The sequence below is a fragment of the Apis dorsata genome, unplaced genomic scaffold (assembly GCF_000469605.1).
Source record: "Apis dorsata unplaced genomic scaffold, Apis dorsata 1.3 scaffold_1085, whole genome shotgun sequence".
In the NCBI taxonomy this organism is placed as follows: Eukaryota; Metazoa; Arthropoda; class Insecta; order Hymenoptera; family Apidae; genus Apis; species Apis dorsata.
This window is the reverse complement of record NW_006264183.1, coordinates 45,998-60,451: the sequence shown is the minus strand read 5'-3', so window position 1 is coordinate 60,451 and position 14,454 is coordinate 45,998. Positions and strand designations below refer to the sequence as shown.

The 14,454-nt window shown below is 25.8% G+C and overlaps 1 protein-coding gene across 1 annotated transcript in view; it reads left to right on the top strand.

Annotated features, from left to right (window-relative positions):
- The window catches only part of LOC102674625 (protein prickle-like), a 14,040-nt gene extending 8,189 nt beyond the window's left edge, over positions 1 to 5,851 (top strand). The window contains exons 4-8 of the mRNA XM_031514635.1: positions 9 to 239; positions 2,344 to 2,663; positions 2,990 to 3,313; positions 3,976 to 4,409; positions 4,936 to 5,851. Of these exons, the coding sequence (XP_031370495.1) occupies positions 9 to 239; positions 2,344 to 2,663; positions 2,990 to 3,313; positions 3,976 to 4,409; positions 4,936 to 5,186 (1,560 nt within the window). The 3' untranslated portion in view covers positions 5,187 to 5,851. The remainder of the gene's footprint in view (positions 1 to 8; positions 240 to 2,343; positions 2,664 to 2,989; positions 3,314 to 3,975; positions 4,410 to 4,935) is intronic.
- Positions 5,852 to 14,454: the final 8,603 nt, after the last annotated feature.

Genomic DNA, 14,454 nt, shown 5'->3' with positions numbered 1-14,454 from the left:
CCGGTCCATCCGCCCTCTGGCATCCGGCCTGCTTCGTCTGTTGCGTATGCAGGCAGCTGCTCGTCGACCTGATATACTTCTGGAAGGATGGCAAGCTGTACTGTGGCAGGCATCATGCGGAAACGTTGAAGCCGAGATGCTGTGCTTGTGACGAGATTATACTTGCCGACGAATGCACAGAGGCGGAGGGGAGGGCGTGGCATATGAGGCACTTCGCGTGCCTTGAGTGCGATCGGCAGGTAAAAAATTGTATGAAAATTGAATATACCTGAAATTAGGAGTGTTAGGAGAAACTTTAAGTCAAATAGAACATTGATCAAATCGAATGATTTTGGATCGGATTTCTTCCCATTTCGGATATTCTTCAATCAGTTATGAATCAATTGTCATGAATCTGAAAAGTTCATAAAGATATAAATATTTTTCTATGATTTTTCAATTGCTTAATCAGTTTATTTTCTCAGAAGTGTTAGCTATTTTATGAAATCAAATGTAGAGCTTTACAGAGAAACAGTATAATATCCAGTCAATGATTATTTTTTAAATCTAGTATTATTATTACAGTGAAATTAATAAAAAATTTATGAGAACAAAATTATTATTAGAAAAAATAGAGTAGTTATGTTTTTTTTTTCCTTCATGTTTTGTAGTTAATCTGATTGAAAAGATAAAATGATAGTATAGATTAGATTAAGTTATTGGAATATATTAATTATTAGAATAGATCAATTAGGTTTTGTTGAATATTTCTTGTTCTTATTCAAAGTCAATTATTTAATTTTGTTTCATCCCTTTCAAATACAATTAAAAATGATGTTACTAACTGTCCATGAATATTAAACGAATAAAATTCATGAATTATGTATTGTATTTATAAGTAAAACGAATATCTGCATCTCAATATTGGTAGTTAAACACTGTTAACATATGTTCAAGATGTTCAAATTCATTTCTATTTTTTAAATCGTTCTTTAGTATTTCTATTAAAAATATAATTTAATAAATAATAAAAGTAAATTGTTTCTCATTAAAATCGATGAAACTCAAAACTCAGAACTTAAAAAGTACTACTAGATAGAAAATAGAAAAAATTGGATTCATAATTTATGACTTTTGATTAATGGGGATTATACTCTTCTTACTTATCGTGATGATTAATCAAAACTCCCTGTCGACTTAAACAGATACGCTTACTTTTACTAATTTCTCACTATCAGATTAAATCATATGCTAGTATATACTGTAATTTTATCATTTGAAATGGAAACAAGAATCTATATCTATATCACAAGTATTTTATTAAATATATTTAAATAAAAAAGTTTGAAAAAAAAACAGATACTATATACTTATCTAGTAGTCTAGTATTGAATGATAGAGAGGGCAAAAATTCCATTTGTTGGCACTTTTTGAGGCCATAACAATTATTTACATCAGAGAAGATATCCTCCAAGAGTTATTTGGGATGGAATGGCGGGACGATTTAACTGTCAGCTTCAGAACTGCCCCCTTTATATTCCCTTGATACCCGTCCAGGACATGCGACACGATAATTCATTGAATCAAAGTGTCGATAAATGTCACGGTCGTACAGTTGATTACATGAAACTTCTTATCGGTTGATCTGATTCGATAATGAACAATGGAATTAGAATTATGATCCAAATTGTATGTTGCCATTTTTCTATTCTGGAGATCTCTGATTATCCAGTATAATGTGCATACTCATAAAGATGTAGCAGACTTTGAAATAGATTAATAAGAGGAATGGAATTTGATAATAAAAGCATGTTTTTTTTATTTCATGAATTTAAATGATTAATGAAAAGAATGATGATTAAAGTGAATAATTGTAATTTAATAAATAGATTTTTTTCTATTACTGATTTTTAATATTTTATTAATTAATATTGATGATTATATATTTATATATCTCTATATATAATATATTGATAGATTCAATTTATTTTGTATATTATTCAATTTTGCATATTGAATAATAATTATATAATTAAATCAAAATTTTTGCATTGATTAAAATTATTATAAAATGAAGTAAAATTATCTTGAAATAAAGTTTTAAATAATTTCTTTATTTTATTTTTCTCTAGTATTTATTCTAAAAAATTTTAAATAATTAAATAATAATATAATTTTATAATATTATAAATAGGATAAATATTTTTAATTATGACCATCAATATTAATAATGACTTAAAAATACTTTCATGTATATACATGTATTGTTCAAAATCAAGAATTTGGAGGAAATGTAATCTCAAGTATAATTAATTATTATGTAATAATAGGCGTATTTTTTAATAATTCATTAAATAATTTCAGCTTGGGGGTCAAAGGTACGTGATGAGAGAAGGCAGACCTTACTGTCTCCGATGTTTTGATGCCTCCTTCGCCGAGTATTGCGACAGTTGTGGCGAACCAATTGGTGTCGATCAAGGCCAAATGTCGCACGAGGGTCAACATTGGCACGCAACCGAGGCTTGCTTCTGTTGCGCCACTTGTCGCACATCCCTTCTTGGACGACCATTTCTTCCACGGAGAGGTGCCATTTATTGCAGTATTGCCTGTAGCAAGGGGGAACTACCAACAACGCCAAGTGACTCTTCTGCTGGACCACCACCACCACCACCTTCCTTCCTTAGGTAACCATTGTTCTTTTATATAATTGAGAATGAAGAATTTTTTAAAAAGTGCAATTAGAAAGCTTAAATTAAGTTTAATTTCATTAAGTCATCATATTTTATAATTGTTGGTTGAGAATTTTTATTATTATAAAATGTTTTATATATAGTTTATTATTATTATATGTATTATATTAGTTTCACTTAATTATCTGCTTTTCAATTTTTCTGTCTTTTTATTGAAAATCTTATTCTGATTGAAAGCAAAGACTCATTGTTTAGATTCATTTTAATGATCTTTAAATAATTTTGATCAAGAATTTATTTTATTATTATTCAATTTATAGAACTGGCCGGAGACCACCACCTCCAAGCGAAGGTTCCTCAAGTCCACCACCCCCACCGCCACCTCCACCACCACCTGGATCCAGACATACACTCTGTTCACCACGTAGTTCACCTCGGATGAATAGAAAACATCATCAGACATCTGCTTCTCTAGCGACAACACCTACGCAAAGCACTTTAAGTCCTGAATTTCCGGTTGAAACATTTCCTTCGAGCAGTTCCAGATCAAATGGTCTTGATCGTGTATTACTCGAGAGGAATCTTGAAAGACTTCTTCAGGAACGTAGTTCTCATCCAGAAGAAAATCGTAATGAATTGGGAAGGTAAATTATTTGTCAATAAGTTAGTTTTTTCGACTAATTAAAACAAAGATTTAAAATTAAATTAAAATTTCTTAAATATATTCCTTTAAAATATATTCCTATGTAGAATAGTGCATAGCAGTAATTTAAGATCAATTAATATCAATCATAGAATATAAGATTTTTAATTATAGAAACGATTATTTTTATTAGTGAAATCACAAGAATATTATGAAAATTTTTATATAAAAAAAGTTAAAATTATATAAATTAAATTTTTTTTTAATTAATTATAGTTAAATGTCAGTAAAAAAATTCAATATATTGAATTCAATGTATAATGGATTTCATGACAGATGTTCTCTTAAATGAAATGCCAATTACAAAGTCTGATAATCTGCAATTTGTAAAGACATTATTTTTTATACATTTTTAAAATTCAATTAATAAATTATACTATTGAAATGTATGGTAAATTGTCTTCTTCAAATGTTTCTTTAAATTATGCATCTCACACAAACCATCATCATGTATCATTCTCACAAATACAATGCAAATTATACATAACAAACTAATTTATCAAATTAATCTATTTATAATTACAATATAATTACTGCAATACTGTTTATAAAACAAAATCAAACAATCATATAAATTAATCATTACAAATCTTTTTTTCATAGGTTGATGCAAGCGAGAGATCGTGAGCCATTAAGATGCATTCAGAATTGCGCTCCTTCCCACGCGTCAAGCATGCCAGAGCTACCACCACCTCCTCGACCATCATCTGGAGCATCAGTATCGGCATCAACGTCTACATCGACCGGTGTTGTCGCGACCACGATATCCGGGGTTGTGCTAGAATCGGCGACGTCGCCTACGACCCTCATTGTCGGTCAAACCGACCCTCCGACACCAACATCGCGGCGCGTGCGGTTTCAGGGCGATTTAGACATGAACGATCACGCAGCAGGTTCCTCCCGTATCCCCCTGTCACCTGATAATGATAGGAATTCATCATCTTCGCCCTCTCCTCCGCTTACATCGCTATCGAGAACAAACGTGTCCCGATCGAGAAGCCTACAATCGGAGGAAGTAGCTGACACATCCGCTTGGGGTGTGTAAATTTGCTTGTTTTGCATAACACAATAAAATTCTAAAGAAGAATCAATTTTATATTGAGATAAAAAATGTTAAATCTTTTAAAATGTTTATCTTGGCTGTAATATAGTGAAATTTTTAAAAAGATTGATAAATCAATTGAAAAAAAATTCTTGGATAGTTTTTTAACTTTTATTCTATTGTATAGTACAAGAATTATATATATTATATTTATTTTTAATATATATAATTGTTATGCATATTTATTGTATATGTTGTTACTATTGAAATTGATATAAGTTTATTATATATTATTTTATCTATTAAGTATGATTTTTTTTACTGTTTAATTAATTCATTAAACTGTATATAATTATAGCATTTATAATTATCTTACTCAATATGTTAGAATTGATTCTTTTATTATATATATTATATTTACAATAAGATATTGATAGGTTTAATGAATAGGTTTTTAAAATATATAATTATTACATTTTTTGTGATTATTATATTTATTGTAATTCTATGATTTATTCCAGGTATTGCTGGAAACTCAAAATCGAGGATAGATGGCGATGAAGAAGACATTGAATCCTGCTGTTCCACCTGTAGCTCGTCAAGTAGTTCTGACGAAGCTGCAGCTTATGCTTTACCTCCAAGAAGAGCATATGGCGGTGTTAGAATCTCTTACGTGCCCAATGATGCAGTGGCATGTGCAAGGAAACGTACACCAACATCCTCGACGTCGAATCAAACGCAGAGAGATACAGATAAATGCATCGTGTCCTGATGATATCCTCGAGAGTGTAGAATTGTTTTTATATCAATGTATTGTCTCGAGGAAAATTTTTTGTTTCGCGATTATGTGACGTGAGGAATAGGTTTGTGCAAGTCTCGAATCGATGAACAAAGCGAAACATGGACGAACACAAATAAAAACAAGAGTTCCTAAAATCGATGTAAAACCGAGGTTTGCGAAATTTTCCATGGTCGAGACTCGACTTTGAGTGCGAACTAAATTCCAGAGAGGATTTTTAATATATTCCTCGTGTACATAGTAAAACGTGTAAAACGTACTTCCGATACGATCACTCGTGAATACCAAACAATCGCGAAGATCGCGCTTCTCCTTCTATTTTTATTACCATTGAATGTATTTTATAATTACGATGACGATAATATTATATTTTATTACCATTGCCATTCCCAATAAATAACATTTTTAACAAGTGCCGTGTTCTTCTACGAGATTCGATTGTTCTGTAACTTTTTCAGACAACGATCTGTAATAAGAGCATTGGTCACAAAGACTCTACTCCACATGAAGCAATTACAAGTATTTAACCGTGATGCAACTGCATGACGTTATGCTATAAGTACAAATGAAGCGTTCGGATCGAGATGTAGACAATCTGAAAAGTATTCGCAAAATAAATTGAAACGAAGTCTATGGAAGTGATTGTGTCGTGATATTGATATTAATCACCTTCTTTTCTTCCATATATTTTTATATAAACTATTAATATATGTATATATATTATTATATGTAATTATTATATATTAATATATGTATATATATATATATATTATTATATGTAATTATTATATATTAATATATGTATATATATTCTAAATAGATTATGTGATCGAAAAAGGGATTATTTTCTTGTTAATATTTTTAGGAATATTATATTATTCAAAAATCTTTAATTTAATTACATCATAAGTAGATTACTTTAAAATTTACTATGATGTAATCTTTAATTACATCATAAAGTAAAAATCAAAGTAAAATCATCTTCTTATAATTTTTTTATCAAATTTATAAATTTATTTCAAAATTAATTTTCTTAAATTTTATCCTATTTCACTAATCTATTAAAAAAACAATCAACTAAATTATTTCAATATTTTTCTGCATGAAAATTCGCTTTTTTATTTAAATCTAAGGTAAGATCAATTATAAAATAATGTTTGGAAAGTAAAAACCTTGCTCAACAATCATTCTACAAAATGTGCGTAATCTACAATCGAAATTATATGAATAGAAATTATATGGTGTACTATGGCAATGTCTGTCGTCTGATTAGAAAGAGGAGAAAAATGAAAATACACGGTCGAGCAGCGAAAAGAGCGAAAGTGGTTTCTCTCAGCATGAGATGTCTGTTGTTATGCCACTATCTCGTCTACTTGTTATACTCATAAAATCTCTCTCTCTCTCTTTCTCTCCCCTTCTCTCCTTCTCTCTAACTTTCTCTTATTTCATGCGAGAGAGATCTCTGGTTTATGACTGACCGTCAGAAGAGCCAGAAGAATAAGCTATACCGATTTATTATCTACGAATGTTTCTAATCAAGGATCGTGCCATATTACGAAAGACAGAAATGCTATATTAACGTATGGTATATATCTACAATTCATTCGACATATTCAACTTATCGAATATTTTAGTCGAACGCATGTTTGAATGAAATTACATGATTATGTCATGATAATCTAAGAGAACATAGAATTATATAATTACTTTAGAAAACTCTCATGACCTGCAAAGAGGTTATGTAGTTTAAATGAATTCTGTGAAAATTGATTAATTTGGAATAATGTTGAAAGAAATGAAATTTTATGTTGTTTGATATCTGAAAAGAAAAGTAATAGAAGAAGTTTAATTTTAATTTTGTAAATTAAAAAAATTATTTTAAGCTGTATATAATTTTGTCTTTTTTCTCACTTTTAATGATTTACTCCAGAAAAATATGAAAAATTATAAAAATTTTGGAAAATATTTTTCTTTCTTTTTATGTATCATTAACATGCTTTAAAAAAGGTTAAAATAATTAAAATAGTTTGAAATGAAATCTCGTCATAAATTGCATATTTGAAATAATTTTTATAGATTAATAATTATGCAAATCAACATATAGATGTTTCTCAAGAAACATTTTTCTTGTGTTCATCGTATACTTCATTAATAATATTAATGTCATTAAATATAAAAAATATAAGTTTGCATAATTATTATTCATTTAGAATGAAAATCAACTATTTAATTAAAATTATAAATAATTAATTTAAATATGATAAACTTTAAGAAAATTAATTAAATCCTAATGATCATATTTTTACATTTAATGTAATACTTAGTGCATAATATGGTAAGTAAATAAAAAAATATAAAATAATAATATAAAATATAAAAAAATTTTCATAAAAAAAATATATATAATATTAATTTATATAAATGGAATATATTATACTTAATCCATATTTATTAAATTATTTCTATATAAATTTCATTTTGAAGATTAATGTTATACATAAAGTACAAATTAAATTGTATAATTATAAATAATTCTTGATACTTGTATATATTTAAAAGAGAATGTGTTCTCGTGTAGATATTCTTTTTCTAATTCTTTTCAAGCATTGTATTGTATTATAGTCTTATATTGTTTCCATAGATTCATTTGCAATGTACTAGTTTCTTTTAGCACATTCACCTGTGATTACAGTAACAGAGATTAATATAAAAAACAACCTTTAAAATTAATTCAGATGTTATGGTTTTTTGACTGATTCAATTATTTTATTAAATTGGAAATAAAATTCATGCAATTCTATATCTTTATTGGAAATTCAATTTTCACAAGTATATATGTTTATTTTTTGTAATGCTAATTCTTTTAAATTTTTATTTTTATAAGAATTTAATTTTTTATTCCATATAACAAATCTTTATTTTATTAATATTATTAGTAGTTTTCATTTTTTCCATTTTATTCCGTTTGAAAATATCTTTTTGAATATATGATAAAAAACGATAAAAAAATGAATTTTATCAATTTTTTTAGATATCGAATGATTTTATATTAAATTAATTATATTTCACATTATACATAATAAAACTATTTTGATTACTGATAAAATCAAATGTTAAAAATCAATAAATCGGTGATTTTATTGTGTACACAAACGCATTTTATATTTAAAATAGTATATAATAATATACAAGATAATAAAATAAATAATCAATTCTTCATACTGTCAAGAAACTTTTACTATAATAGCTTGCACACATCAAAATGAATCGATTAATTCATATATTCGAGAACTAAACGAAAATAAAGAAGTATGAAATGTTGCTTTCGATTATTATCGATTTGCTAAATTATCGAATAAATTAAAAAACTACATAATAACTAATTTCTTTACATAAACTAATTTCTTTTATTAAGAAAACATTCATTATTGTTATTATTCTTCCATATCTATTTTATACTTCTATTATTAAAATTCTTTGACATTTCCCAACAAATTCTAAAACTCTCTATGTTTTATTTATATCCTACAGCATAGGAATAATAAACTTAAATGACATACATATAACTTCTCCATTTTGCTTATCTCTTAACCTAAACCTGCCAAAAAAGGCACAACAAATACATATACAAAATGTTTATAAGCCATGGAATGTAATAGGAAAGAATGGCTGGGAAGGAATAACAGACTTAGTAATCATAAATTTACCTATGTACATGCAATTCCATACTTGCGATTCCATATATATTTAACTTCGTCGATGTCTAACGACAACACTGACATGAAAATGTATTCTGTAGGCGGAATTATGATTATTTCTTGCGGATATTCTTTCTAACTTTCTATAATACCACATTATACATTATCATACTAATTTACATAATATTAAGAATTATCTATCTAATATTTTTATTTCAAATAAGATTTAAATTTATTTCAAATTAGATTGTAGGTTGTGGTGATTACAATTTTTTTTCTATTTTATAAAAAATATAAAAAAAAAAACACAATAATAAAATTGAAATATTGCATAAAAATTTCGAGGTTAAGTTTCGATGAAATTGTTATCAGAATCATAAGTTATAAGTTAAAATAAAATTATAGGTTATTTACAAATATTTAAAGTTCAGAAATTTTATTAATTAGAAATTTATATTCTTTTATTTTAAATAACTAAAAAAATAATAATAAAGAAAAGAATTTATAAATATAAGCAAATAGAAATAGTAGCGAAAAAAATTTGAATTATTTTCGAATTATGGTTTAATGTTCTGTTATAAATTATATTCAAATTAAATTCCATAAGATATTCCACAATGAATTTTGACCGTTTCTTTTACTTTATTTTTTTTTTATTTTATCTTATTTAATTATTAAATCACTACTATAGAATTAAATGAAATCTTGATTTCCCGTTACAAGAAGTCTGATTCATGCACGAGTTACGCTAAACCGATCAGCACAGAAAGAGAACGCATTCTTATCTAGCTAACTCTATTCATAGCCATTCCACTAGATATTGACACGCTTTGTGAATACGCCCAAAAATGTTCCAGCGAGAATCACTAGTTAATATCGATGTTAAGAAATTCGATTAACCGCGAGAAACACATATACAAGAGTTCGCACTTCACGTCATTCGGTTGTGCTTGATATTAAATATAATTTTTGTAAAGAAATTTTTGTGGAATAAGTTGATTAGTGATTATTAGGTATGCGCAATCATGTAATATTCTGCGTATCAGATATTTTGTGATGTGATAATGTGAAGTATTTTTATTCTATTGAATAGTATTTTTGATGAAAATTTATACTGAATATATAAAAAAATAGCGAGAAATTATTGTTCTGAAAATAAATTTGAAAATAATTTTCTTTTTTAATTAATAATTATAATATTATATATTATAATTATGCAGATTTTAGAATTATTTAAATTATCTTTCTATATAATACATGAGAATATGAATTTAACATTGTAATTAGAAAATAGAAGAAAACATTCAAAAATACAGTATAACTCATAGTTCAATGCAACAATGATAAAGAATATTAAAAAAGATTGCTAAAAAAATTATAGAGATTGAACAAAAAAATTAAAATAACGTGATTTAAGAAAATAAATTATATAAAAGAAAATAACAAAAAATATAATATCAATATTCAATAAATAAAATAATATAATATTAATAAAACTCAAGATTAAAATTAAAAAAAGAAGAATCTAATCTATTTTTTCATTAAGAGTAGAAGAAAATACAAGTTAAAAGAACAAAAAAAGAGAAATAATAGTACAATATAAAACTGTTCGTTTTGTAAAAATATGTCGAAAATTTCACTTGATTGTCAATGATTGATTTCATTATAGCAAGAGCTATTGAATTGTATGAGTTAATCATACATGATGTAAGTAGGCCGACTTTTGCAAAAACAAACGATTTGCGCGACGGTACAATATACCATGTATAATTGGTCAGCATATTGCTAGTAACTCGTGAAATATTCCAGCAAATCCGACATACATTCCAGTACGGATCTCGGTTACTTACGTTTCACCTTACTGTGGAATGCAGTCACCTTGTGGCAGGTGTACGTCCTCAAAGGTTTCAACTTCATACTTTCCCCAATTTAAATTCAAATGTATCTCTGTCGTGATAGTAACCAACAAAATCTTATTAAATTAGTCATTTTGATTTTGATCTTCTTTACTTGAATCGTAAAAAAGCTAAAATATTTAATTAATACTCATACTTTGATTAATATTTATATTTTAATTTAAAAATTGTTAGTATTTCATTTCATTGTAGTAATACAATGAAATTCTTTGATTATTATATTTTTAAATTAAATAATTGAGAAATAACTCAAGATCAAAAAAAAGATTAATCTCTTTATAAGTAATTTTCTAAAATTATTTATTTTATCATTTGAAATTAATAATAATATTAAGAATACTTTCAGTGTAATTATATTTTTTTATTTTTTTCCATCAAAAATATTTAAATTTAAAAAATATATTTATATTATCACGTCATATATTTATGAAGATAATCATAAAATGATTAAACTTTATTTATATTGATAGATAGCATATAATAAAAATTGATATGTAATATAACTTTCAATGTGAACAATAAATACTAGGAATAGTGACTTTGAATATTCTACATTATCTATACTTTATAGGTTATTTTACATTTTAATAGTATGTAAATATTAATCATTTTTCTTATATTATAATCAACAATGATAATAATAATAATAATAAAGATAAGAAGAATATAATATTAATATATAATACTCTAAATCATCTAATACTCTTCTAATCATCTAACAGAACATGGAAATAACAGCAGTTGTTCTAAATATTTCAGATGAATATTTGAATTTACAATATGTAACAAAATAAAATAGAGAAAAAAATCACATAGAATAATTTTGGATTAGATACGCACGCATAAGAATCGAACTAACGGGTCCATGAAGCTCGTTTACGTGACCTCTGAGCGGTCATCCCGAAGTTAAATGCGCGAGAGGCTTTCTCCAAGGATTGGAATGCGGCCTCTCCCTCTGACCAGCTCTCTGATTCGCTTCAAGAACAAGCAAGGAGATACTTACATATGTCGGCCTCCAGATCTGCTCTTTACTGATTTTAATTCCTTAATATATATATTATAAAAAGATATGTGAAGTCATTATCAATATTTCAAGAATAAAAAATGTCAATTGACATTTTGTCTCTGATGTTTTTGCATTAATCTATTAACAGGTATATTATATTTTTATAAAAATCAGTACTAGAAAATGTATAAAAAGAAGGAATTTTTATAATTCACTGAATATTTGAAATGTATATCTATATGTATAAAATATAATTTTGAGTAATAAATCATACATCCTTTAAAAATATTGTTGAAATAATAAATAAAATGGAATTTGGTAATTTAAGATATAGAAATATTATTTTGCTGATGACTTAATTAATCTAAATATTTCAATAATTTTAATATTTCTATGATAGTTTGCAGAAAATTATTCATATAGATATAATATAATATAATGATAATAATTCAGTTATATAAATAATATTAAATAATGATTAAATAGAATGTTATGGATTCCTGAATTTTTGAATTTTAATTTTTATTATTTTAAATCTTTAATTGTAAAATTATTTTAGATATCTTCAATGTTCTTGATTTTTTTTTAAATCTTTGATTAATTCTTTAATTAATCTTTAAATTTTATGAGTTTTTATATCCTGGAATTATTAATATTTGAATATTTTGTTGATCTTTTAACATCCTTAATAAGATTAAATTCCTAAATTTTTAAATCTCTAAATTTTTTAAAATTTAAATTGTCAATGTCCAAATCATTTGATTTTAACTATTAGAATTTGAAATTCTTAGATTTTAAGTAGCTAAAATCTTAAATTTTATATTTTCTTTAAGATCTTGAATCTATGAATTCTATTTTTATTTAAATTTTAAACTTTAAGTACTTTATACCATAAATTATTAATGTCTTTGATATTTCTCTATATTTTATTCTTCTTTTATGTTTTCATATTAAAAAAATTTGATTCTTAAGATTCTTGATAAAAATCTTGAAATTTTTAAATACCTTTATGTAATATTATTATATAGTACAAAAAAATATATTTTTAGCCTTTGTATCTGTATATCTAAGAATTTCCTCAATTGCAATTTCCCTAAAAGAATTTACAACTCTTCAAAATGTCGATATCGTTTGGTAACAAACTTTTACCAAGCACAGAATGTAAGACCTGTTTGCCAGTCTGCATGCAGCCTAAGGCGCGAATGAACACCACTCGATCGAGCTGTAGGCTACCGCGTGCCGGAGCTGCTCGCTTTCCATTCCGATCGAGAGGTTTTGCTCTTGCTACAAGTTAAAATGTACAGGCACAGGTATAAACACTAGCTAAGTCGTGCTTGTCGAGCACGCTTACTACGTGAGTAAAACCATCTGAATGAAATTAATTTCCGTTTGAAAGATACCCATGGATCAACGATATCGAAATACTGATTCCTATGAAGGTTAAATTGCATAAATTTTTCGTAATCAGAAACATAAAGATTGTAGAATTTCGTGGTTGAAGTTGAGAAATATGTTTTCTTCTTTTTCTTTTTTTAAGCGAACTTACATTTTTTATTTTATAATTTTCGCATTTATTTTGTTTTATAACACTCTTTATCATGATAATGAATGAATAGATTACTCTTAAGATTTATATCATGTAGGTAATCATGTTATGAGTGATATATTATATGTAATATCATTAATTTTTGTTAACAAGAATTAGAAAGCAGACAAATAAGTTTTAATAAAGTTATGTCTACTTGCTAGTTATGTTTTTAATTTGTGATAGCATTTAAAATTTCCAAATTTGAATATACAATATATTCAAAATTATTTTAAAGTTATATTTATATTACATATGAAATATGAATATGAAATGAATTATAAATATCAATTAACAGAAATGACAATTAGTTAGATATTAATTATATTGAATACTAGACATACATATTTATTCAAATCAAATCTGATAAATAATAAAATATCAATTAAAGATTAAATTTATTTTGAACCATTTTCATTGTAAAAAATTTGAGACAAATCAATAAAGTCATACAAGGCTCTTGTTACACAATAAGAGTAGTGATTATATTTTTTAACTTTAAATTTGGAATAATTAATTGAGAAAGAAAGGAAGTCATACACAGGAAATTTGAAAAATTTCTCTTAACTAATAAATATAATAAATATACATGTAATATTAAATTTATTTATCGTTTATTATTTCTTAAAAAATTTCATAAAATAATATAAATACATTACAATATTAAATAAATATTATTTTTATTCTTTGAAAAATATTATGCTATTAATTAATTTTAATTATAAAAATAACAAAATAAAAAGAAAAATTAAAGATAAGATATTTTTAATAAAAATACATATCATATAATATTTTGTATAATTTCGAACAATTAAAATTAAGATAAATAAAATTATTTTTTATCAAAACATTCAGAATTTATAATCATTTTAAATATGAGATGTCAAACTGCTATGAGACACGATTGCGCGGTGAACGAGGTGAAGGAACATAGAGCAGGTATTCAGGCGAGCAAGCAAGCAGCTTTAAAAAAACAGGCAGTTGGTAATATGGCGGGGGACAAACGTAAGAGGCCGTGCGGGAGCGTAAAGTAAGT